Source organism: Elephas maximus, chromosome 26, assembly GCF_024166365.1.
Source record: "Elephas maximus indicus isolate mEleMax1 chromosome 26, mEleMax1 primary haplotype, whole genome shotgun sequence".
Taxonomy (NCBI): Eukaryota; Metazoa; Chordata; class Mammalia; order Proboscidea; family Elephantidae; genus Elephas; species Elephas maximus.
Genome location: NC_064844.1, coordinates 35,428,417 through 35,456,205, shown reverse-complemented (window position 1 = coordinate 35,456,205; position 27,789 = coordinate 35,428,417). Strand labels below are relative to the sequence as shown.

Here is a 27,789-nt window from a genome sequence, read left to right as displayed (position 1 = left end):
AATTCGGACTTTCTAGCCTCCTAGAATGTGAGAGAAAAAATTTCTCTTTGTTAAAGCCATCCACTTGTAGTATTTCTGATGTAGCAGCACTAGATAACTAAGACAGTTGGAAATTTTTTTCTTTCAAGGTTTTATTTATGTCATCCCATTGCCTTCTTAATTGCATGGATTCTGTCGAGTAATCAGAGCTTAGTCTTATTGTTTCCCCTTTGTATGTGACTTTTGGTTTTTCTCAAGCTGCTGTCACAATTCTTTCTTTGTCTTTGGTTTTGGTGAGTGTGATTACGATATGTCTCAGTAACTTTGTTTTCAGGTCTATCCGGTATGAGGTTTGGTGAGCTTTTTGGATGGTAAGCTTTTCATCTTTCATGATACTAGGGAAGTTTTCTGTCACAAATCTGCAGCAACCTTCTTTGTGTTTTCCATTTTCTCCTCCTGTTACGGAACTCTGATCATGTGCAAATTTTTGCTCTTGATTGTATCCCACATAGTTCTTAGGTTTTCTTCATTCTTTTTTTCTGATTTTTCCTCAAATTGGCATCCATGGATTTTTCTTCAGTTTTGCTTATTCCGCCTTCCATTGTTTCAAATTTGCTCCTAAAACCTTGTATTGCGTTGTTCATTTTTGAAATTCTGTTTTATCTTTTGGATTTCTAATTGCTGTTTTTGTATGATTTCTCATTGTTTATTTATTTTGACTTTTTGTTCTTGTATAATTTTCCTGAAAATTCCCATTGCTTTGTCTGTGTTTTCCTTGATTCTGGCTATGTTTTAGTTGTTTTTTTTTTCTATGTTTTCCATGGTTCTATTTTTTCCTTAGTTTTATCTGCGTTTTCCTTGATCTCTTTCCTAATCTCTTGGAGAGTCCTGAATATTAGACTTTTGAATTCCCTATCAGGTACTTCCAGTGACTTTCTTCTACTGGAAGGTCATCTAGTGCTTTATTTTGGCCACTTTCTGGAGCCATTCTGTCCTTTTTTTTTTTTACGTTTTCATGTTGTCTCCTGTTTCCAAGGTGTTCAGGTATTGTTTTATTTATTTATGATTGTAGGTTTGTTTGTTTCTTCCTGCCTTTTTGTTTTGTTTAGTTATGTCTGTGCAGGTGGGTTGGGTGTGCTTTTTTGGTTGCTTCTCTGTCGGCATGATAGTTCTCACCACCTTGTTCAAGTGGGCAGGCCTGGTTGACAGCTATGGTTTCGAAGGGGAGAAAGGTGGTGTCTTAGTTATCTAGTGCTGCCATAACAGAAATACCACTAATGGATGGCTTTAACAAACAGAAATTTATTTTCTCACAATCTAGTAGGTTATAAGTCCAAATTCAGGGCGTTGGCTCCACGGGAAGCGTTTCTCTCTCTATCAGCTCTGAAGGGAGGTCTTTGTCTTCAATCTTCCTATGGTCAAGGAGCTTCTCAGGGACAGGGACCCCATGTCTAAAGGACACGCTCTGCTCCTGGTGCTGCTTTCTTGGTGTTATGAGTTCCCCAACTCTCTGCTTGCTTCCCTTTCCTTTTACCTTGAGATAAAAGGTGCCGCAGGCCACACCCCAGGGAAACACCCTTTACCTTGGATCAGGGAGGTGACCTGAGTTAGAGTGGTGTTACAACCCCACCCTAATCCTCTCAACATAAAATTACAATCACAAAATGGAGGACAACCATCCAATACTGGGAATCATGGCCTAACCAAGTTGATACACACATTTTTAGGGGGACATAATTCAATCCATGACAGGTGGTAATGGATCATTTGTCTGCAGCATGAACTGGGGCTGCCAAGCAGGGGAGGGGGCTGGGCCAGTCCCACTTGGGGCCTCAGCACATGGAGGGGTGGGGCTGGGTGTGGTGGGGAGAGGTTTGGGGTCTGGGTGCCATGATGCACGGTGGGGCTGGAGAGAGAGGTGGGGGGGGAAGGGCAGATGGGGCCAGACTGGTTCATACTGTGATCCCTGGGATTCTTAGGAGCTGCTCCTGTGGCTACCATGTGAGAGTGTTGGGCACTTCCTTGCCAGCAAACGTGGTCTTGCTTAGCTCTGGGTGTGCCCACGCTGTTCCTCTGTCTCCTGTTAGGAATTCTCCTTTTGTGAAGGTGACTTTCTGCATCCTTTGTGCAGGGTTGTTGGCTTTATTCCGAGATGGCCATCCTGTGTCCTACCAGTTGGCCAGGAACCGCCACTCCAAATCTCTACTTGGTTGCTGTTTTCTATCAGTTTCTTCTTCTCAGTGGCTTCCCATTTTATTCTTTATTCCTTCACTCACGTCTGTATTTGTTTCACTTGTTTTTTTGGGTCTTTGTTACAGAAGGGTCGCTTTGTGTGTCTGACTAGTCCACCGTCTTAGCTCCATTGTTGCTTTTGCAATGTTTTAAGACCCCAGGCACTATGCAATGAAACGGGAGATAGAACAGAAGCACTAAACACTTTATTAGAGCAATTAACTGGAATGTTCCATAAAATCATGATCCTAAACCTCCAAACCAAGGAAACAAATTCCACGAGGTGTTTGGTTGTACATCAGCAGACTTAGGACTACTCCTTTTTTTTTTTTAATTATTGTAAATATATCTATCACACAACTTTTGCTAATTCAACTTTTTATGGATGTACAACTTATTGACTGCAATTATAGTAATCAGTTGGGCAGCCCTATCATTAATCAGTGCAATTTTTCCATCACTGTAAACTGAAACTCAGTACTCCATAAGCAATAACTCTGCTTGCTCCCTCCCTCCTGCCCCTGGTATCCTCTAATAAACCTTGGTCTCTATACATTTGCCTATTGTCGTGAATTGAATTGTGTTCCCCCCAAATAATGTGTCAACTTGGTTAGGCCATGATTCCCAGTATTGTGTGGTTGTCCTTCATTCTGTGATTGTATTTTTATGTCAAACAGGATTAGGGTGGGATTGTAACACCCTTACTAAGGTCACATCCCTGATCCAACATTAAGGGAGTTTTCCTGGGGTGTGACCTGCACCACTTTTATCTTACAAGAGATAAAAGGAAAGGGAAGCAAGCAGAGAGTGAGGGCAAGAAGCACTGGGAGCAGAGCACACATCGTTTGAAACTGGGGTCCCTGTGCAGAAAAGCTTCTAGTCCAAGGAAAGATTGACGAGAAGGACTTTCCTCCAGAGCTGACACAGCAAAGCCTTCCGCTGGAACTGAGGCCCTGAATTTGGACTTTCGGGCTACTAGACTGTGAGAAAATAAATTTCTCTTTGTTAAAGCCATCCACGTGTAGTATTTCTGTTATAGCAGCACTAGATAACTAATACAAATACCATGGTCTGTTCCTGCTTTTTCTTTAAGCATCTTGAACAAGCTCCATTTGTCAACGTGCTGAGAGTAATTTGCTTTTGTGCGTGGTCCTCAATCCATGTCATTAATAATTTCTGCATATCTGATATAGGTCCCGCTTGCATTTTTGTTAGCTTTGCAGCTTTCAATGGAGCTGATCTTTTAACAGCTTGGAGAATTTTTTCTTTGTTTTTGAGGGTAATCGTGATTGTTGAGTGCAACATGCCTAAATTGCAAGCAGTAGCATTCACTGATTTCCCCCCTTTGTGTTGTTAATAACTTTTTGTTTCACTTCCTAACTGATACTTCTCATTTGCCACTTACTGCTGCGATCGCTAGAACTGGTTTTGCTGTGTTTGGGAGCCATTATGCACTTCACGGTAATAGTTCTCCAACTGGAATTTCTTTCTTTTTATATTTTATTGTGTTTTAGGTGAAAGTGTACAGAACAAATTAGTTTCCTATTTAAAAAAAAAATTTTTTTTTTTCTTAGACAAAGTGTTCCATGGCACTGATTGCAATCCCCACACTGTGTCAATGCTCTCCCCATTTCTGCCCTTGGTTCCTCATTTTCTTTTGTCTTTTTTTCTACCCCTTCCTGCCTTCTCATCTATGCTTTTGGGCAAATGTCGCCCTTTTGCTGCCTGATAATTGTTTGTTCCATGGAGCACTTCTTTTTGGGTGTCACTGTTTATTTTATATTGCTTGGCTGGAAGATGGTTTCTGGAAATGGCTGCAGTTTCAAGTCAGAGGGCAATAGCCTTGGGGGTTCCAGGCCAGTGAGTCTGGTCTTTTTTTTTCCCCATGACTTTGATTTTTTGTTTTACGTTTTTCTTCCACTCTGTCTGGGACCCTCTATTGTGATCCCGGTCAGAGTAGTAGGTAGCGGTAACCAGGCAACATCTAGTTCTTCTGGTCTGGGGTTGTGTAGGCTGTGGTGCATGTAGTCCCTTAGTCCTTTGGACTAACTGCACCCTTGAGTCTTTGGTCTTCTTCATTCTCCTTTACTCCAAATAGGAAGAGACCACTAGTTGTATCCTAGCCGGCTGCTTCCAAGCTTTTAAGACCCCAAACACTACTCACCAAAGTAGGATGTAGAACATCATTTTAATGCACTATGGTATGCCAATTGATGTAGCTGTCCCCTGCCCAAAGGAGATTTGTGAACTCTGTTATAACCTTATGGGACCACAGACGTGTATTTCAGACAGACCTTGCCCAAAGGAATGGATATTGTGTGGCACATGAGTGTATGTGTAAAAAAAATTTTTTTAAACCTGTTTTCTATCTCCTTCCACTAGAATATAAATTCCATTAGACTGGTACTTTTGGCACACATATGATCTGTGGATATTTATTGAGTGACTTGTTTTATATTTAGTGTGTTTTTATTTTTCAAGTTTTCTATACTGAATATTACCTCTACAGTGAAATAGGATTTTAGGAAGCAGACCACACACTAAAAATCCATTGCAGACGAGTTGATTCTGACTCATAGCGACCCTATAAAACGGAGTAGAGCTGCCCCATAGAGTTTCCAAGGCTGTAACCTTTACTGAAGCAAGCTGTCACATATTTCTCCCGCAGAACAGAAAGGCTGGTGGGTTTGAACGGTCCACATTTAGGTTAGCAGCCCAGTGCTTTGGCCACTGCGCCACCAGAGCTCTTAAGCAGACCACTTTGTAATTTAGTCTGGGTTCAAACTCAGCTACTGTGGCAAACTATGTGCATCTCGGCAAGTTTCTTAATCTTCCTGTATTCCTGACTGTAAAATAGGAATATCTCATAAGGTTATTGTAAAAATTAAATCACATAGATAAAAGCGCTTCAGCATTCAACGATTTTCCTAACGTTACCAATAAACCCTAACTGCCTCAGCGGACTACTCTAATGAGGCCCTCCAGAATTCGGTGCCAGAGAACGCAGCCGCAGCCGGGAACTAATGCCGGACTCCGAAGATCTGTTACGCACTTCCGTTTCTTGTCCGTCGCTGCCAATCGAGTTCTGATGCCCCGCCCCTTCCGTTTTGAAAAAAAAAAAAAAAGCTTCCCCAGAAAGCCTTCTTCCGGCAGGAGCTGTGCAGCTCCTTATGATGGTGAGTTGGCTGGAGGGGCGGGTGTAGGGTTCCTGGCCTGGGTGATTCCTCTTTTCCTCACTGATTCCAAGCAGCCTTGAAATGCCTATGCCGCCGAGAGGAGGGGTAGTCGGATTTGTAGTCGTGTCCTCCACGGAAGCGGGTGTTTCCCGAAAGGTTCCCCCAGAACTCTGATGCTCCTCGCTTTCTCACCCGGTTGCTCTGCCGCTCGGGACCCTGGCCTGACTTTCAGCTCCTGGCGAGTTTATGACTTCTTGCTGAGGCTTCCTTGATGTAGAAATACCAGCTTTGTCGGTACCAGCGACAATACCATCAAAAGTCTGAAAACAAGTCCACAGCAACGACGACCGTAATGGTGATGCTTAATAGCATTGACGATAACGCCAGCGGTAATAGAGCGTTATGAGTAGCTTATTAAGGCAGACACCTCCCCTCTTCAACTTTATTGAGGGCTGGTAGCCTGACCGGGCTGCAGTTTACAGGACCGTGACTGGAGAAAGTCGAGGTGTTGGTAGAACATCTTATTGCTGCTTTATTTTTGCTTTTGTACAAACGAATGGAAGATCCCAGTGTATCTGTGGTTGTTGGGATGTGGTGTTTTCTTTAAACTTTGTTAGAGAAATTAATAATTTTATGCCTTTAGAAATCAAGTGTAAGATAAGCACTTGATTGTGATTTCAAGTGTCATAAGTAGTGCGTGCCTTTTCAAAATGTGTTTTTCAGAAATATTCATGGAGTACTTAATTTGATTGCCTACATATGTGAAAGAGTCTAGGTTTCTGTGCCTAAGGCATTGTTATTCTAAGTGGGTATGTTTGAAAAAATGATTCCTTCACACACTTTCTTTGTTGTGTGTAAATTATCTGTAATCCCTCTTTTACACGAAGAAAATGGGTGAATTTTTGGCTAATGACCAAATACCTTCCAGGTATATGCCCTTCTAAACATGCACTAGTGTGTAGCCAGAGTGATATTCCTAAAATGTAACCGAGTTATTCCCTTGCTTAAAACCCTTCCTTTTTTTTTCTGTAGCCCAGAAAAGCCATTCATGACACGCAAAGCCATTCACAGTCAAGCTTCTTAACTTTACAGCTCCTTTTACACACACATTTATATACCAGCTACAGTGAACAACTTGTGGAACATGCTCTAAGAATTAGGCATTCGCCTAATTTGTATATGCTGTTCCACCTACCTGAACTATTCTTCATTCCCCCCTCCGCATCCTTTTCAGTCCCTTTACATATTCTTATAAGTGCCACGGCTGCTAACCAAAGGGTCAGCAGTTCGAACCTGCCACTTGCTCCTTGGAAACTCTATGGGCAGTTCTCTTCTGTCCTATAGGGTTGCTATGAGTCGGCACTGGGTTTACATATTCTTAAGTCTCTTTCATGAGCCTTTCCTCCGTGTCCCAAGATCCAATTAGGGGCTCTTCCATTGTGCTCCCATGATACTTTGTATTAGCTAATAACATCTGTAGCCCTTACCAGACTACGTTAAAATTTATTTGTCTTTCTAGACTGTAAGCTCTTTGAGAGTAGGGCGTATGTTGTTTACTTTGATATTCCCAGAGCCGTGTACATTGCCTGGCCTAGAGGGTGTTTCCAATAAATATGTTTTATAAAATACTGAATAAATACTATGGCACTAAATTTTTATGCTTGAAACACTAATACAGGGAAATAGTAGCATTTAAGGTTTATTTTAAAGGGTAATGGGAAGAAGGTTTTATGAGTTACCCATTGTATATTTGTTGTTTACTAAGAACACGCTATGTGCAGAGTACAATGTCGTGTTAGAAAATATAAAGAAAAAGTCCTTGACATTAATGAAGTTACTAAAAATTAGGTTGCAATGCAAGAGGACTAGATGAAGGCTATCCTTTGGTTAATTATCAAATAAATGGCACACACATAAAACACTTGAAATGATTTGGAAAGGTTTCATGTAGGAAGTGAAAAATTAAACAGTACTTTTTTAGCTTACTCTAATACTCTTAATCTAATATTTATTATCTTCATTAGGTGAAGAAACAGAGGTCAACTAACTTGCTAAGTGTAACAGGTCTAGTAGAGCTTGGATTAGACAAATCTGGCCTTTTAACTCTGCAGTGGTATGATCATGAGACATGGGTAGACCAGTTTGGCTGGAGTTGAGGATTTGTGTCTCGTGTAGAAGATATGACTGGAAAGAAACTGGGGCTAAGTCATTGAAAACTTTGAACTTCAAGTTGTGAAAGTTAGAGTTTATCCTGGTAGCAATGGAGAAGCAGTATAAATTTGGAAAGAGTGGCAGGAATGTTAGAACTTTTGTTTTGCTTTCAGTATCAGAATGGTACCAGAAAGGTTACTCTGCCTTTTGAAAAACCTTGATTTTCTTGACCTGCAATTTAAGTTAAATAATTAAAAGTGGGCTGAACTTAAATAGAAGACATCCAAGGTAGCAGTATTAAGGAGAATTTTTTATCTTTGGGAACAACAACAACAAAAAAAATCCAACATAAAATTCTTTAAAAGCAGAGTATATCCGTTAAAATCTCAAGTGAAAATAGCATAGTCTTAATTCTTTTTAAACGGGCTTGGTTTAGCAGAGTCTTTATGTTACACACTAGTCTTTATTTGGGTATCAGTAGTAGTAGTCACACCTTCTCAAATTTTTTTTTTTTACTTGTTAAAATATTTTTATTTTTATAACTTTTGTATTATAAAAATTTTCAAATGCACCAAAGTAGAAATAATATACTGAATCCCATGAACTCATTACCTGGTATCAGCAATTATCAGCATTCTTCTATTTTTGTGCCATTTTTGAAGCACCAAATTTCTAGTGCTGAGCCCTTTTTTATGCCTTTTTTGTCTCAGCATAATGCAGCTAATGACTTTCTTAAGCTTTGGAGAAATGGCATTTATCTTCTTTGTAACTACTCAGATGTTTTCTAGATGCTAACTGTGCAGCAGATTCATACCTGTGTTTGAATTGGATTTGAAAGTTTTTCACATTTATAATCTGTTAATTCTCCAGTTTAACTGCTTTCCATGGGGCTTCAGTGTTTAAGTCAATTCAATATCTAAAAGGTAGAAATGCAGTATGGTTGTTATGTTAATTGTGGCCTTTACCCTCCAGGAAAGTATTTTGTTAAAATAAAAATCCAAATATTTAAATACATGGCACTTTGCAATCAAATTATTACGTGTGACCTATTGAAAATTGTAAAGGATATTTTTCCCTAAAAGCAAGTACTATTTAAATTATTCTCTTATTGTTAGCTACTGTTATGGATTGAACTGTGACCCCCCAAAAATGTGTGTCAACTTGGCTAGGCCATGATTCCCAGTATTGTGTGATTGTCTACCATTTTGTCATCTGATGTGATTTTCCTATGTGTTGTAAATCCTATCTCTATGGTGTTTATGAGGCAGGATTAGAGGCAGTTATGTTAGTGAGACAGGACTCAGTCTACAAGATTAGGTTGTATCTTGAGTCAATCTCTTTTGAGATATAAAAGAGAGAAGTGAATAGAGAGATAGAGGGGCATCATGTCACCAAGAAAGCAGCACCACGAGCAGAGTGTGTCCTTTGGACTTGGGGCTCCTGCACTGAGAAGCTCCTAGACCAGGGGAAGATTAATGACAAGGATCTTCCCCTAGAGCAGACAGAGAAAGTCATCCCCCAGAGCTGGCACCCTGAATTTGGACTTACAGTGTCTTAACTGTGAGAGAATAAGTTTTTCTTCGTTAAAGCCATCCACTTGTGATATTTCTGTTATAGCAGCACTAGACAACCATCGAATCAACTCCAACTCATGGTGACCTTACGTACAACAGAACAAAATGTTTCCCTGTTCTGTATCATCCTCACTATCTCCAGTGTGTTTGTGTTCATCATTGTGGCTATTGTACCAGTCCATGTCACTGAGGGTCTCCCGTGCCTTCATTAGTGTTCTGTTTCACCAGACATGATGTCCTCCTCAAGCAGTTGATCCCTCATGATGACATGTCCAAAGCAAGCAAGTCAGGCAGTGTTCTGTTGTGATTCATAATGTTTTCATTGGCTAATTTTCCCAAGCACTTCTAGTCAGTCTTAGTCTGAAGCTCCACTGAAACCTGTCCACCGTGAATGACCCTGCTGGTATTTGAAATACCAGTGGCATAGCTGCTAGCGTCATAGCAACATGTAAGCCACCACAATGTGACAAACTGACAGGTGGTAGAAAAGAAGCCAGAGTTTTGTTTTTGGAAACCTGTGCCAGAAAAATTAATAGGGCCATACCATATTTTCAGCATATAAAAGATTAAGGATTTTTGAATTATAGCTGAAGTAATTAATAATCATAGATCTTTTTGCCATCTTTCCCATTATTACCAGTAAACATAAATTCAACTCTTAATACACTTAAATTAGCCTTTTTGGCCTTCTTCACAGACATATAAATCAAGATTTTAAATCATTATTGTATCACATCATATGAAGATGGCTGGTATGGTTTTCATCAAATGTGAGATCATCTGATTTTAAATGCAGGCTATATAGCAAACAGGATATTCACTCTGGGACAGGAGAATGGGGCTGTGTGAGGAAGCACCCTGAAAGACAGGACTCCCTCAGAGCAGCTGAAGCTGAGGTTCAATAAGAGGTTGGTGTGACTGTATAGGGAGAGATATGCCATTTGTATTTTAAAAATAGCAACAGAGAAAAATGTGATTTCACATAAGCAATACAAAGTCTCAGAAATATTTCAAATGACAGGTATTTATCCTTTTTTTTGGTAGAACCTCTGTGTATAAAGGAAATTAGCCTGTTGTCTGCCATGAATTGCAGTTTTTTTCCCACAGTTTTTCTATTTACTCAATGATTTTTTTTGAGTGTGTGTAAGAGTATTTTATTCCCATATGAAAGTATGCAGTAAAATTGAACAATTTTGTTCCTTTACAGCTTCTTGGTTTTATGTCCTATTAAGAAAGCCTTCAACTCCAAGATTATAAAATTATACATCCATGTTTTCTTTAGGTACTCTGTTTTATTTTTTAAATTTTAGTATAGTAAATTAATTTAGAGTATGGAACATAATAAGGATCCAACTTTACCCTTCTCCAAATACCACTTCCTCAGTATCTCATATTTCCCACCACTGATTTGTGATACTGCCTTTATCATAAGCTAATTTCTCATATGTGCTTGACCTTCTTTCTGCTAAGGCTTTTGCACATGGTTTGCTAACCTTAGATTAAATACACTTTAGTCACCACTCTGTTTCTTTCTCTCACTGGTAACCCCACTGCTAGGCCCATGGAGACTAACTAGGATGTCAGATACTTTGATGGAATGCCTAGAAGAAAGCCTCAGAAGTTTTAAAATAATAATGTGAGAGCTTTCATATATATTGCCTTGGTAAATTGCATTTTCTTTCCAGTAGAGCTATTTGACAAACTATTTCTTTTTCCGGTTTGAAATTGCCTTATCTTCTCAAAAATAAAGAGTATGGTCTAGAGCTAAAATGCCTGGGTTCGAATTCCTGCTCAGCTATTTATTAGCTTTTTGACCTTGGACAACGTATAAAAAAACCCTGTCACAGGGTTATTGTGAGCATTAAATAGATAAACATATGTGAAGTGTCTGGAATAAGTACTTGGCACATACTGATCACTCAGTAAATGTTAGTTGTTATTACTGTATCGCATCATAGGGGTTATGAGGAAGATTACTTTAAAAAACTGTTGATTTTTTTTTTAAAGGGGACAATTCATCTTTTTCGAAAACCTCAAAGATCTTTTTTTGGCAAGTTATTACAGGAATTTAGACTTGTAGCAGCTGACCGAAGGGTAAGTTATTTTTAGTTCTTAATCTCCAATTTTAATTATTTCAAAGCAACATTATAATTTTAAAAACGGTAATTTTAGTGGGAAATAAAAATCAGTGTTCACCCCACTACACTGTTTTCATTTTTCTGTTGAATAAGTAATTTTTTAATGTAAAATACAGTTATTTGATGTATAGTCATTTTGCTTTGGTGGGAGGTAGCTAGACTTCAGTTAGTTTTTTATTCTAAATCTAAAATGTTTTAAAGTAAAACATTTTTGTGATTGCCTTGTGTTATTAATTTTTTGAATGGATGTAGTCTAAAGCTATGTTTTCTCATTTTTAATGTAAGACAGGAAAAATATATCATTCTTTGAGACTGTAGACAAAAAGATAGTTATAACTGGTGTTCTCTTTGGTACTAGTGTAGACCTAATTATTGTGTTTTTTTCATTGTTATTATTGTCTAAATTATACTGTAAGTTCCATGAGGTTAGTAACTGTGCCCATTTTGCTTACCTTTTTATAGAAGTACAAAGTAAGCACACATAAATGTTTGATGACTTTTAAATAAACATGGCTTCAATGGAACATACTAATAGGCAATAACAATGATATTGGCCATCTATTATGATCAGTGAAGGAAAAGTATCTTTTCTTTGTTATTTGCCATTAAATCTCCTGTTCCTAAAACCTTGGATTATACTCAACTCAATAAATCTAGTGTTTGGAAATATTATCATGACCTGAATGTTAAACTTCAAGAGCCAAGAGTAGAGAATTCATCTACTTCTTAGGCATCTAGTCCCTTTTGGATCATCTCTTGAGGATAGATAAATATAGCTCTCTTATATTCTTCAACTTCGTGGAAGCACAGTGTACCACAGAACAGGTATTAGGCACAAAAGAGATACAGAAACACCTGAATGGTGCAGATATTCTCTGACATAATTTAAATCTTACGAGATATACCTGTCTAATCTCTCTTCACAACTGCTCCTGTCATAATTCTTGGTGATTTCACAGTTCCTTATAGTTCCTTACCTCCTTGCCACAAATAATCTTGTCCTTCATTCCAACCTCAGCTGTCCACCACTATGGTCATATAGGATAGACCTTATCACTATAACAGCTGTATCCTTCTCTTGTCTCAGTTTCAAGCATTTCACTCACCAGTCATTGTCTCCTGTCTTTCTAGTTCACGCCTTCTAGTACCCCAACTGCAAGAATTCTTCAGTCTTATCAGGACCTCCAATCCATTGACTGTACCATATTTTCACTATATCTCACCTTCCTTTTTTTTTTTTTTCACTTGCTTCCTTTTCCAATTTAGGTTCTATGATTCATTGTTATTGTTTTCTTGCATATGCCCTCAATTCCCTTGTCCCCTCCTCCCTTTATCATACTTCTCTGACAAATTCTTGACCTTTATTAAGTCCACTTTCTTTCTACTTTGTACATGCACTGAACAACTGAATGTAGCCTGAGAGAAACACAAAATCATGCTGACTGGTCTCACTTTAAATTCATGATAAGCAGGTCATTAGTGCAGCCTGTACTACCACCTTAAGTTTGAGGTGGCTATTAGATATCCAGTATTTCATTAAATTAGATGAAAGTCATCTCTGTGAGTGGGGAACTTAGTTCATTCAGTTTCCCACTCTCCTAAGTGACTTCCATACCCTTTTCTTTCACTTCTCTTCTCCAACTTCCAAAATCATCTTCTCCATCCTTACTCTAACCTGTTGATCTTCCTTCCTGTTTCACTAAAAGTAATCAGAAGAGAACTTCCACATCCTATCATTAGTACGTCCGTCTACCAACACTCCACCTTGCCGCCAGTTTCTGTGAATGTCCTGTCTTCTCTGCCGTCTGAGGCCGACCCCTCTCCCTGTTGTCTGCTCTGAGACTGTTCCTGTCTGTTGCATTATCGTTCCTTCTTGCATCATTCTCCTTCTTGCGTCAGAATTACATGCTGTATTGTACTTTCAGTGACTGCTTCCTTTCTCTGCTTTCTTTTATAGTAAAACTACTTAAAAGGATTCTCTTTATTCTCTATTTTTACTTTCTTTTCTCCCTGACTCTACTGAGCCCATACCAGTCTGGCTCTGTTATTTGCTGATCTACATAAACAGTTTTTACAAGATAATCAGTGACCTCAGTGTTGCCAAAATCATTGATTGTCTTTGTTTCTCAACCTACTTGACCTTCAACAGCATTTGACAAAATTCGTCACTTCCTCCTTACAACAGTATTCATGTGGACTCTTAAGATGCCACTCTTGGCTTTCCTCCTACTTACTTGGCCGTCATTACTACTTAAAAAAATATTGTGTTTTTGGTGAAAGTATACGCAGCAAAACAGGTTCCCATTCAGTAGTTTCTACACATAATGTCCTGTGACATTGGTTACATTCTTTGGTTTGTGCCAGAATTCTTATAATTTTCATTCTAGTTGTTCCACTCCCATTAATTTAATGGCTGGTATTTTTTAATCACCTTTGACACTTTCTTCTTACATTCCCAACCTCTAACTTTTGGAGTGTGCCAGGGCTTAGACTCCATCCTCTTCTTATGTGCATTTACTTCTAGGTGATTCCACTGGTTCCATGGTTTTATCTACCATCTGTATGCTGATGATCCATATTTATATCTCAAACCCTATTCTCCTATATGTAGTGGCCTTTTCAACATTCCACTTGGCAGCTCAGACTTTATATGGTAAATCTGAACTTTGATCGTCTGTGCCTCCCTCACTGAATGGCTACTCTGTTCTTCTAAATGCTCAGGCCAGAAACCTTGGAATCATTCTCAACTCCTCTCTTTGCCTCACTCCGCACATCCATTTTATTATCAAATCCTGCTACCTCTATCTTCAGTAAATACCCAGAATCTGACTCTTCTAACACCTTGTTACCACCTTCAAAGCCACTGTCATTTCTCACATGGGTTATTGCAATCACATTTTAAATGGTCTTTCTACTTCCATCCTTGCCCCTATACAGTCCATTCTCCAGAGAGCAGCCAGAATGATCTTTCTTAAAATGTAAGGTTGTCACTTTCCGTCTCATCTGGAATAAATCCCACTTCCTTTCCCAGACTCTTTCTCATGCCCTCAGCTAGGCACTGTACTACTTCTGGGCACTTACACTGGTGGTTCCCACTTTTCTTTCCCAGATATTTGCATGCTTAGCACCTTTGCCTATTTCACATTTCTGGTCACATGTCACCTTATCAAAGGGGTCTTTTCTTATCATCCTAACTAAAAGAGGAATCCTTTCATATCTCCCATCACTGTCTTACTCTGCTTAATTTTTTCTTCCAAGCACTTATCACTACCTGACCTTATATATTTGTTTATTGTTCATAACCCCACCTGGATTGTAAGGTCCGTGTTTTGTTCACTACTGTGCTTAGAATACTCTCAGTACCTAGAATGTGTCTCACACAAAATAGGCACTCAAATATCTGTTGAATGAATGAATAGTCATTTGCAAAATACATTCCTTATCCTCTTTTTCGGACTGTTCTTGAATCCCTGTTCTGACTAGGTTTAATGTCCAGTCATTTCATTAATATCCTTACTAGTACTAGAGTCACTTGCCCATTAACCTGTCATGTAAGCTTTCAAGTCTATATCATCCCTATCTCACCTGCTTCTCTGGTTCTTTTTCTGGGCCCTGGTGGAAGTTGCAGAACGGTGCCTACCACAAATTCATGCTGGCAATTCTTGTTCTCTTTGATTGCTTAGCATACTCAGCATAACAGCTATTCTGCAGATTTTCTCTTCTGGATTTAAGTTTCCAGTCCTACTTTACCATACTCCTTAATTTTAGAAAGTGGCCTTGCCTCTTCTTTTCTAGAGATTTCTAGGCTATTAGCTCTATGCTGCTGCACTCATTTTTTCCACCTCACAATTTCTTTGTCCTTTCAGTAACTTTCTTATCCTTCTCACCTTTCTCAGAGGTAGTGTTCTTTGTTTCTAAGCCAACACCTTCCATCTGAGCTCATTAAACACATCCTGTCCCATACCACACTTAGCTCCTATAGCTGTACCTTTCCATTTTAATACCTCCAAACAACTACCTTTTCATGAATTTCTTTCCTTTCTACTTTCCCCTGGGAGACTAAAACAGCTAAGTGCTTGACTGTTAGCCAAAAGGTTGATGGTTTGAACCCACCCAGAGGTGCCTCAGAAGACAGATCTGGTGATCTGTTTCCGAAGGTCACAACCTTGAAAACCCTATGGAACTGTTCTACTCTGTACACATGGGGTGACCAGGAGTTGGAACTGACTCGACAGCAACTAACAGCAACATTTTCAAGCATGCATAAGTCTCCCTTTTTAGGGAGTGAGGCAAAACAAAAGCAAAAAACAGTTTACTTGATCCCTTCTTTCTTTATTCTTGGAACGCCATTCCTCCTTCCTCTGACTTATTCCTAGCTCTTTCCAAGGCTTATCTCAGGCACTGCTTCTTCTATGAACTTCTGAACCACAGTTATCTTTCCCTCTTTGTCAGTCTTGGTAAATAATCCAGTTCTGCTTTTCTATTTTGATAACTTTTTATTTTAATATAATATCACACCTACAGAAAAATTACAAGATTGATATAAGGAACTCCCTTACCCCTTTACTCAGATTCACCAATTGCTTGTATTTTGTCCCATTTGCTTTATCATTGTCTCTGTGTACATATTTATACAGACAAAATGATACACATGTATACGCATTTTTTTTGTCAACTATTTGAGAGTTTCTGTGTCAGCATTATTTTCCCTTGAATACTTTGCATTTTGGAATTATTCTTTTAAATTTGTGTATTATAATAATAGCTTTTTGGATGATAGTTTGGGTATACAGAGAGAATGTGACACATAAACATTTTGAAGAAAGTTGTGCTTATTTCTTTAATTATTAGGGTATGAATTATAGCAACTTGAACAGACCCAATGAAATTTGTGAACATTTTAAAGTAAAGGTGATTTTCTTTTTCACAGTCCTGGAAGATCTTGCTCTTTGGTGCAATAAACTTAGTATGTACTGGCTTCCTGCTTATGTGGTGCAGTTCTACTAACAGTATAGGTATGTCTCCATTCTTATTTTTATGGTTTGTGTTATTAGTTTCACTTATTTTTCTGATTTTAAGTAAATGTGTATTCTTTTTTACATAGAATATGTTATCTTGAAATGAATATAAATAAAATGATTTAAATGAGAGAATACTCAAAAAGTGCCTCTTAAACTATGAAGTTTGGTTCAATTGTTGGGCATTATTGATTTAAATGAGCTACTATTAAAAAAAACCTTTAAATCTATTTATAAAACTGATTTACTTTTAATGTGATAAATTAATACTTTACGCCATGGCTTTGAACTGGTTCAGTCATGGCCAACAAAACAAAACCGGAAGACATAAATTTTTAGAATTTGGATGATCTGGAATGGTAACTGAAATAGGAAAAATTATGGGTCGAGGCCGTGGAATGAGAGACTCGGGAGAAGCATAGTGAGCCCTTTCAGGAGCCTGATGCATGAGATCGGGTTATTAGCTGGACCCTGAAGAGCGACACACATTCAAAGGTGCACAGTCGGCCATCATTTTTGAGTGGGGCAACACTATTTCCAACTCTGCTCAAAATCCAAAAACAAGAGATATGGTTGCTATGCAATGTGTAAGCTGCCCTTGTTTTCTAAGAGGGAGATTAAGTTTCTAGCAGAGCTTCGACCTATAATTTTGACCATTCCGGTTACTGTTCCAGCTCACCCAAATTCTAAAAATTCAGGTCTGTTGTGGTTTTGCTTCTCTGCCATGATTTAACTGGGAGGAAATGGTCAAAGCTCTGGTTTATGCAGTGTGTAAAATTTGGAGATTTATCAGATTTTTTTAAAAAGGGAATTCGGTAATATTTTTCTTGTGCCTTAATCTCTTATACTTTTATATACCTTTGTTTTGTTTCTGTTATTCAAAGAATACATTTAAAATAGTACTGAGATGACAGAAGCAGGCAGAAAATGGTCACAGTGCTTTTGAGCATTTGCTGCTTCATTTTTTCTGATGGAGAAATCAGGCTCTAAAGACAGCTTTTATAATGACCAAATTTGGCCACATATATTGATCAAATTTACTAGATAATTACTAATTTATGACGTTGGTCAGTGACTTGTAACTTTTTTCCATAATAGATACCCCTGGTATGAACAGTTTTGATATTTTCTTAACAATGGATTTATTTAACATTTTAAACAATCTTTTTGTTGTTTTTACAGCTTTAACTGCCTATACTTACTTGACCATTTTTGATCTTTTTAGGTAAGTTAAAAAACTCAATATTATTATTGCCCTGAGGTAAACCTTAAACCTCAAACCAAAACTACCCCCTGTAATCTTCTTTGAACCAAACAGTAGTTTAGCTTAATTAGTAAAGTAGTCTGCCTTGAGCATTGTCCTCTTTTAAAAAATTATCTGTGTGGATTAAAATGACAATAGCAACTTAAAAGTTTAGATGAGAAGCTTAGGGGGCAGTAAGTTTATGTTGAGGATGGTGGAATAATTTAGAAAAGGAAAATGGTTGCACAACTTCCAGAGTGTAATTAATGTTACTGGATTGTATATGTCAAAACTGTTGAAATGGTGTATCTTTTGAGGTGTATATTTTCACAAAAATATTGATGTTTTAAAGTTAATAAGGAGTTTGTTGCATTGAATTTATAAAGAAAATCGCTTTGTTTAAAGGAAGGTAATTTGCTAAATAAATAATGTTACTGGCATAGAACACATACACAAACAACAATTAGGAGATATAATGGAAGAAAATATTCCATTTACATAGAAACAGGAAAGATAAATACCCTGGCTTGTAAGACATGTATAAGCTCTGTGTGGAGAAAACTTCAAGATGCTTCTGAAGGACAAAAACAGGAAGACCTGAAAAAATTGAAAGACGTTGTGGACTTGAATAGGAGCACTTAAAATCATAAAAGATGTTAATTCTCCCTGAATTAATCAAATTGGATAAGTTGGTTCTAAAGTTTATATGAAAAAACAAACAAGAATGGGAACAATGGGGACCAGATAGCTCATGAATAGGTCGGAGGGACAGAATAGAAGGTTGCGTAAAAAACTTAAACACTTACGAGAATTTAGTATGTATGAAATGTGATATTTTAAAGATGATATAAAACCCAGAAGCCATAAAAGAAAATACTGATGAACTCAATTCTATTAAAATTCTAAGATCTGGAAAGAAAAGAAAAAAAATCGACAATACATACACAAAGAGCATTCACAGGAGAGAATATATAAAGGACTCTTATGAAAAGTTGCTCGGCCTCACTAACAAGAGAAATGGAAGTTAAAATTACTGAGATGCTATATGCTTTACCTCTCAGGTTGGCAAAGATTAAAAAGTTTGAGAATGCCTATGTTATTAAGGGTTGGGGAAATTGGGACTCTTTTTTTTAAACAGCTTTATTGAGACTTAATTCCCATACCATACACTTTATTCATTCAACGTATACTTCAGTATCTTCACGGAGTTGTACATCTGTCACAACAATTTTGGATCATACTGTGTTCTAAAGCATAATAGAAATATGCTTAAAATCAGTGAACTCTACAGTAAAGGTTTTAGAGATTTTCACTCATTTTTAAGGGTAGATTTTTCAAAAATCAATGTTCAGACACAGTAATTTTTCAGGCACTTTATTATTGATGAATCTTATCAACATTTGCCAATAGTATGCTTTTAATTATATATGTGATTTCATAGAAAAATTTCACAGTTTCTAATTTCAGTTTCAATAGTAGGTTTTTTATTACAGACACTCACTTTTTTGGCTGGCTTTGTCCAGTCCAATATCAGGGAATTCAAAACTAACCAGATTATTAGCTTTGCTTCTCTGTAAGTTCAGAATTCCTGCTGCTTCCTTGAATTGAAACTAAGGGAGCAATTACAAGAACTTCACTGAGGCGGAGCCAAGATGGCGGAATAGACAGACGCTTCCATCGAGCCCTCTTTACAACAAAGACCTGAAAAAACAAGTGAAACGACTGTATTTGTGACAAGCTGGGAGTCCTGAGCATCAAAGGCAAGCTTAGACAAGGAACAGAGGGGCAGGGGGAGGAAGAGACTGTTCAGAAGTGGAGAGGAGTTACTGGACCTGAATCGCAGGGAGCCCTCAGGCACCCTTCCTGGAGCGGCGGCAGCAGCGGCGGGCTGGTTCGGCAGCAGTTTCCTCAGGGAGAAGCAGCCAGCCACACAGCCCACTCACACCTCTGGAACCTGAGGAGAACGGCACTCTCAGCAAAAGCTAAGTACTTGTGTATATTTATTTTACTGCGCCACCCCCACCCCCAAGCCAGCTTCAGCGGCTGAATCCCTGGGCCTGAGATAGACCCTGGTGAGCCCTAGAACCATCCTCTCGGCCTTTGGGAAGGAAAAAGTTTGCAACTGGGGGGAAAAGATAATTTGCTAGCTCCATTAACCGGGGGAGCTCAGGAGAGAAGCTGCTCCTGTCCAGGCATAAATCATCCATGGACCTTGAGCACCTTTCCCTTCTGCATGGACCTGTGTGGGCCCATTTCAGGAGAATAGGCCCTTGTTGGCAAACTCCAACCGTTTCAGCTTTGTGGTGGAGAGGTGGGCATTTGACATTTGACATTGCTTTGCCTATTAAACAAGGTCCTCACCTACCCACATCAGGGACCTAAGAACTGGTAGCTGCACTCAGGTCACCCAGCCACCTGCAACAGGGGTCCAAAGATAACTGGCACCTCCTGGTCCTTACAATCAAAAACTTTGGGTGCCCACGGTCCCTCTGCAGAACCCACCCATCAGCACACTCTAGGGAACAGAGACACATTTGCCTCAGAGACACTTGGGGGTCAGTTCTCAGCCCCCTGCCTTGTTCAGAGCGTGACCCCTTGCTGCAATCGGATGCTGGTATATACGCCAATCACTCCTGCCCCTCTGAGACTGTAGGACAGAGCCGGTACCACACACTTGATATCAGCTACCTGGAAACCTGAGCTGAATTCATACAAGAAAACTGAATGGACTCTTAGACTGATATACCTGATAACAGCTCTAGTCAGCTGGGGACTGGACACCAGAGCTCCAAAGGTGAAAATAATCAAGCTAGCTCACTCAAGCAACCCATAGGGGTACACCAAAACAAAACAAAGCAAGCAGCTACGACACAGAAAGGAAGAATAAACTAATACAATAACTTATAGATGGCTCGGAGACAACAGTCAATACCAAGTCACATAAAGAAACAGACCATGATCACCTCAACGGGTTCTCAAAACAAAGAATTCAGGGATCTTTTAGATGAAGTTTCATTCCTGGAATTACCAGAGCCAGAATACAAAAGTTTAATATACAGAGCCCTTCAAGACATCAGGAAGGAAATGAGACAATATGCAGAACAAGCCAAGGAACACACAGATAAAGCAACTGAAGAAATTAGAAAGATTATTCAGGAACATAATGAAAAGTTTTATAAGCTGGAAAAATCAATAGACAGACAGAAATCAGAAATTCAGGAGATTAACAAAATTACAGAATTAGATAACTCAACAGAAAGTCAGAGCAGAATTGAGCAAGTAGAAGCTAGAATTTCTGAACTTGAAGATAAATCACTTGGCACTAATATATTTGAAGAAAAATCAGACAAAAGAATTAAAAAAAAAATGAAGAAACCTTAAGAATCATGTGGGACTCTATCAAGAGAAATAACCTATGAGTGATTGGAGTACCAGAACAGGGAGGGATAACAGAAAATACAGAGAAAATTGTTGAAGATTTGTTGGCAGAAAACTTCCCTGATATTGTGAAAGATGAGAAGATATCTATCCAAGATGCTTATCGAACTCCACATAAGGTAGATGTTAAAAGAAAGTCACCAAGATGTATTATAATTAAGCTTGACAAAACCAAAGATAAAGAGAGAAGGATAAGAGCAGCGAGGGATAAATGAAAAGTCACCTACAAAGGAGAGCCAATAAGAATAAGCTCGGACTACTCGGCAGAAACCATGCAGGCGAGAAGGCAATGGGATGACATATTTAAAAAATTGAAGGAAAAAAATTGCCTGCCAAGATTCATATATCCATCAAAACTGTCTCTTAAATATGAAGATGATATTAAGACATTTCCAGATAAACACAAGTTGAGGGAATTTGTAGAAACAAAACCAAAACTACAAGAAATACTAAAGGGAGTTCTTTGGTTAGAAAATCAATAATATCAGGTATCAACCTAAGACTAGAACACTGGGCAGAACAACCAGGAGTCAACCCAGATATGGAAATCCAAAAAAACAAAGCAAGATTAAAAAAAGAAGAAGAAGAAAAAAAAGCCCGTCGCAGAGTAATGAGGATGTTATTGTATAATAGAAGACAACATTAAAATAAGAAAGAAAGACTAGGAAATGTAATCATACACCTTCCATATGGAGAGGAAGATATGGCGATACAAGGAAATAAAAGTTAGTTTTAAACTTAGAAAAATAGGAGTAAATACTGAGGTAACCACAAAGGAGACAAACTATCCTACTAATCAAAATAAAATACAGGGAAAAAATACAGACTCAGCAGAAACAAAATCAACAACAACAAATATGAGGAAAGGGCAATATACAAAGAAAATCTACTCAGCACATAAAATCAAGTGGGAAAAAGAAACTATCAACACACAAAAAAGACATCAAATAATAGCACTAAATCCATATCTATCCATAATTACCCTGAATGTAAATGGACTAAGTGCACCAATAGAGACACACTGGATTAAAAAACAAGATCCATTTTATGCTGCCTGCAAGAGACATACCTTAGACTTAAAGATGCAAACAAACTAAAACTCAAAGGATGGAAAAAAATACATCAAGCAAACAACAATCAAAAAAGACCAGGAGTGGCAATATTAATTTCTGACAAAATAGACTTTAAAGTTCAATCCATCATAAAGGATAAGGAAGGACACTATAATGATTAAAGGGACAATACACCAAGAAGATATAACCATGTTGAATATTTATGCACCCAATGACAGGGCTGCAAGATACATAAAACAAGTTCTATCAGCATTGAAAAGTGAGATAGACAGCTCCACAATAATAGTAGGAGACTTCAACACACCACTTTTGGTGAAGGACAGGACATCCAGAAAGAAGCTCAATAAAGACATGGAAGATCTAAATGCCACAATCAACCAACTTGACCTCATAGACATATATATACAGAACACTCCACCCAACAGCAACCAAGTATGCTTTCTTTTCTAGTGCACATGGAACATTCTCTAGAATAGACCACATATTAGGTCATAAAGCAAGCCTTAGCAGAATCCAAAACATTGAAATATTACCAAGCATGTTCTCTGACCATAAGGCCATAAAAGTAGCAATCAATAACAGGAAAAGCAGGGAAAAGAAATCAAATACTTGGAAACTGAACAATACCCTGCTCAAAAAAGACTGGGTTATAGAAAACATTAAGGATGGAATAAAGAAATTCATAGAATCGAATGAGAATGAAAACACTTCCCATCAGAACCTTTGGGACGCAGCAAAAGCGATGCTCAGAGGCCAATTTATATCATCCAAAAAGAAGAAAGGGCCAAAATCAAAGAATTATCCCTACAACTTGAACAGATAGAAAGAGGGCAACAAAAGAAACCCACAGGCACCAGAAGAAAACAAAAAATAAAAATTAGAGCTGAACTAAATGAAATAGAAAAAAAGAAAAACAATTGAAAGAATTAAGACCAAAAGGTGGTTTTTTGAAAAAATCAACAAAATTGATAAATCACTGGCCAAACTGACGAAAGAAAAACAGGAGAGGAAGCAAATAACCTGAAAAAGAAGAACAAAGTGAGAGGCCTTACTCTGCCTGATTTTAGAACTTATTATACGGCCACAGAAGTTAAAACAGCCTGGTACTCGTACAACAACAGATACATAGACCAATGGAACAGAATTGAGAATCCAGACATAAATCCATGTACATATGAGCAGTTGATATTCGACAAAGATCCCAAAACAGTTAAACGGGGAAAAGTCAGTCTTTTTAACAAATGGTGCTGGCATAACTGGATATCCATCTGCAAAAAAAATGAAACAAGACCCATACCTCACTCCATGCACAAAAACTAACTCAAAATGTATCAAACATATAAAATCTAAAACAATTAAAACATGGAAGAAAAAATAGGGACAACGTTAGGAGCCCAAATACATGGCTTAAACAGTATATAAAACGTTATAAGAATGTAGAAGAAAAACTAGATAACGTGGAGCCCCTAAAAATCAAACACCTGTGCTCATCCAAAGACTTTACCAAAAGAGTAAAAAGACTATCCACAGACTGGGAAAAATTTTTTAGCTATGACATTTCTGATCAGCACCTGATCTCTCAAATCTACATGATACTGCAAAAACTCAACTGCAAAGAGACAAATAACCCAATTAAAAAATGGGCAAAAGATATGAATAGACACTTCACTAAAGAAGACATTCAGGTAGCTAACAGATATATGAGGAAATGTTCACGATCATTAGCCATTAGAGAAATGCAGATCAAAAGTACAATGAGATTTCATCTCACTCCAACAAGGCTGGCATTAATCCAAAAAACACAAAATAATGTTGGAGAGGCTGTGGAGAGATTGGAACACTTAAACACTGCTGGTGGGAATGTAAAATGGTAAAACCACTTTGGAAATCGATTTGACGCTTCCTTAAAAAGGTAGAAATCCCACTCCTTGGAATATATCCTAGAGAAATAAGAACGTTTACATGAACAGATATATGCACACCCATGTTTATTGCACTGTTTACAATAGCAAAAAGATAGAAGCAACCAAGGTGCCCATCAATGGATGAATGGATAAATTATGGTATATTCACACAATGGTATAGTACGCATCAATAAAGAACAGTGAGGAATATGTGAAACATTTCATAACATGGAGGAACCTGGAAGGCATTATGCTGAGTGAAATTAGTCAGTTGCAAAAGGACAAATATTATATAAGACCATTATTATAAGAACTTGAGAAATAGTTTAAACTGAGAAGAAAGCATTCTTTTGTGGTTACGATGTGGGGAGGGTGGGAGAAGGGCATTCACTTACTAGGTAGTAGATAAGAACTACTTTAGGTGAAGGGAAAGACAGCACACAGTACAGGGGAGGTCAGCACAATTGGACTAAAGCAAAAGCAGTTTCCTGAATAATCTGGATGCTTCAAAGGCCAGTGTAAGGGACAGTGGTTTGTGGACCATGGTTTCAGGTGACATCTAAGTCAATTGGCATAATAAAATCTAGTAACAAAATATTCTGCATCCCAATTTGAAGAGTGGCGTCTGGGGTCTGAAGTGCTAGGAAGCAGCCATCTAAGATGCATCAATGAGTCTCAACCCACCTGGATGAAAGGAGAATGAAGAACACCAAGGACACAAGGCGATTACGAGCCCAAGAGACAGAAGAAGGCACGTGAACTAGCAAGTACATCGTCCTGAAACCAGAAGAACTAGGTGGTGCCCGGCTACAACCGATGACTGCCCTGACAGGGAACACAACAGAGAACCCCTGAGGGAGCAGGAGATCAGTGGGATGGAGACCCCAAATTCTCATAAGACCAAAATTAATGGTCTGACTGAGACTAGAAGGACCCCCGTGGTCATGGCCCCCAGACCTTCTCTTGGGCCAGGACAGGATCCATTCCCAAATCCAACTCTTCAGACATGGATTGGACTGGACAATGGGTTGGAGAGGGATGCTGGTGAGGAGTGAGCTTCTTGGATCAGGTGGACACTTGAGACTATGTGGGCATCTCCTGCCTGGAGGGGAGATGAGAGGGTGGAGGGGGTTAGAAGCTGGTGAAATGGATACGAAAAGAGAGAGTGGGGGGAGAGAGCGGGTTGTCTCATTAGGGGGAGAGTAATTGGGGGTGTGTAGCAAGGTGTATATGGATTTTTGTATGAGAGACTGACTTGATTTGTAAACTTTCACTTAAAGTACAATAAAAATTATTTTTTTTAAAAAAAAAAAAAGAACTTTGTCTTGGTGAACTTAATGTCTACTCAGGGAGTTAGCCAGAAATCTTTTGATTGCGGGCATCAGACTCCTACTGGAGCTGTGACAGGGAGCAGGAGTAGAAGATCCTCAGTTCTACAGATTCAGGGGTGTTTCATGCAATCCAAGGGCAAAGATCTACCTTGGCCCCAAGTGTAGAGCTATAGGAATCCAGTTTGTCCTTTCTTTCCATCTCTCATCTCTCCTTCCCTGTGCATGAGAGGTAATTAGATGTATAAGGGAATTAGGTCTCTCAGTCTGGTTTCTTCCTACGGATCAAAATATAAATACACTGTTACCAACTTCCAAATTTACACTTCTACTGGTTAAGAAAGTAGCCAATGTGGGAGGCATGAGTTTATCTTAGTGGTGGTACTGTGTGAACAGTTTAATCAGTGACACTGAATTATAAATATAGAAATTGTTGAATTGGCATATGCTTTATCGTGCATGTTTTCACTACACACACACAAATAACAAAAGGCTGCCAAACTAAGTCTGGAACGCCTTGGTTCCTGGGTGGTGCAAATGGTTTGTGCTCAGCTACTGACCCAAAGGTTGGTGTTTCAAGTCCACCTAGCTGCACCGTGGAAGAAAGCCCTGGCGGTCTGCTTTATAAAGATTGCTGTTGTGTGTTGCCGAATCGATTATGACTCATAGTGACCCTCTGTGTTACAGTAGGGTTTCCTATATTGTAATCTTTATGGGAGCAGATTACTGGGTCTTTTCTCCTGTGGAGCGACTAGAAGGTTCAAACCACTGACCTTGAAGTCAAGTGTTTAACGTTGTGCCACCAGGACTCAGCCAAGAAAACTCTATGGAGAGGTTGTATCCTGTAACACATGGGGTCGCCATCAGTTGTAATCAACTCGATGGGAACAAGTTTGGTTTTTTGTCTTGCTTTGGTTCTAATTCCAGATTATCCCAGGAAAGGACTTTGAGCATTGTAGGTCAGGTGCCTATGTCTAGAAGAGTTAGCTGTTGCCAGGGAGCAGGGCGTGTTGTAAGAACAGAACAGTTCCCAATGTAACCGTGCTGATGGAAAAAGAAATGAAGGACACTTAATAACTGTGAAGTGAGGAATTGTGAGGAATTGTAAGAGAGATAGCCTGATGGCTCCCTGCTTCACGGGAACTTTCATGTTTCCATTTGAGGGTTGCAAAATACTTAGACCTTGACGTTTTTAAGATGAATGCCATCGTGTATGTTATAAGGATGCCTTTTCATTAATCAAGTAACTAAACCTACGTGACTAGGTCTAAGAGAGATAATTGTTACCTGAATTTCATACTGCAGTAGGTTGTTCTAGAGTGAATTTCTACTGTAATTAGAAAATGAACATAATTTTATCTCATCCAGAATCAAGGTATATTAATATTTAATTTTTAACAAAGGTTAAAGTTTATAAAAGTTAAAATTTATTGGATATACCTAGAATAAAAGATATTGCTATTATTATTTCTGGGTCATTTATGCATTCTGAATTATGAAAATCATTTAGGATGAATAACATTATTTGAGTAGAGAAAGTATGGATTTAGATTCCATTTAACTGACTCAACCATGTATCCTAACTTCTTTCAGTTTCTCCACATGTTAAACTGTCATCTTTCAAGTAAATCATGTGTTAGGATGCTTGTCGTGATTAGATTATGATATATTAGAAGCATTTATTATTTGTTAATTTAGTCTGTTAAACACTGATAATTCTCAGCAGTTTAGGAATTCTGAAAATTTAATTTGTCTCCGCATGTTCTCTTTTAGCTGTGGTTTTAATGCTAAATTTATTTTCCTTTTTCTTAGTTTAATGACATGTCTAATAAATTATTGGGTAATGATGAGAAAACCTAGCCCTGTCTACTCATTTGGGTAAGTTCAAATTATTTTACGCAAAGTTACTACTATTAAAATAATAGTTGTAGCAGGCAGTAAAGAGCTAACTATTTTTACAAAATAAATGTTGCCTGCTTACTAGAACAATGGTCAGATTATGAAAGTGGGTAGCAAAGCAACTTCCAAGGGGATTCTAGAAGAGAAACATGAATATTTTAATATACAGCATATTACAATAAAATGTTTACATTCAGTTTCCAAATATTTTGGGATTCTCTTATTTTAGACAAACTATAAAGGATTTTTATGTAAATTATCATTCCAGATGTTAAAATAAATGGTAGAGATGGATTTTTATTTTAAAACTTTGGATTTATGATAGCAATCAACTAACAAAGAATTTGAGACTTGTTTTATAATTTCCAGAAATTACTGTTGAAAACTAGAAGATAATCTTTTATGTTAGAGATTTTAAAGAAAGGTTTGAAAAAATGAGTTTCAATTCCAAGGAAACATCTTGAAAGAAGAGTTTCATTCTGGTAAAGAAGCTCTTGGACCAAACCGTCCCTCTTCTCTACTATACCATTCCCTGAGATTACCTTCATATGAACGAAAGCAGGTTTTATGTACTTAATAGCACAAAATAAACATGAAATTTTAATACAAAAAAAAAAAAGATTTTAAGTGTCATTG

At 38.1% G+C, this 27,789-nt stretch overlaps 1 protein-coding gene across 5 annotated transcripts in view; it reads left to right on the top strand.

Annotated features, from left to right (window-relative positions):
- Nucleotides 1–3,631: 3,631 nt before the first annotated feature.
- SLC30A6 (solute carrier family 30 member 6) overlaps nt 3,632–27,789 on the top strand; it is a 62,326-nt gene continuing 38,168 nt past the window's right edge. For 2 of the 5 annotated variants that reach the window (XM_049870406.1, XM_049870407.1), the window contains exons 1-5: nt 3,632–3,672; nt 11,120–11,206; nt 16,181–16,265; nt 17,451–17,493; nt 27,067–27,132. In XM_049870406.1, coding sequence (XP_049726363.1) covers nt 3,661–3,672; nt 11,120–11,206; nt 16,181–16,265; nt 17,451–17,493; nt 27,067–27,132 — 293 coding nt within the window. In that variant the 5' untranslated portion in view covers nt 3,632–3,660. Of the gene's footprint in view, nt 3,673–5,170; nt 5,388–11,119; nt 11,207–16,180; nt 16,266–17,450; nt 17,494–27,066; nt 27,133–27,789 lie in introns of all 5 variants that reach the window. The other 3 variants (XM_049870404.1, XM_049870403.1, XM_049870405.1) reach the window with 3 other exon arrangements.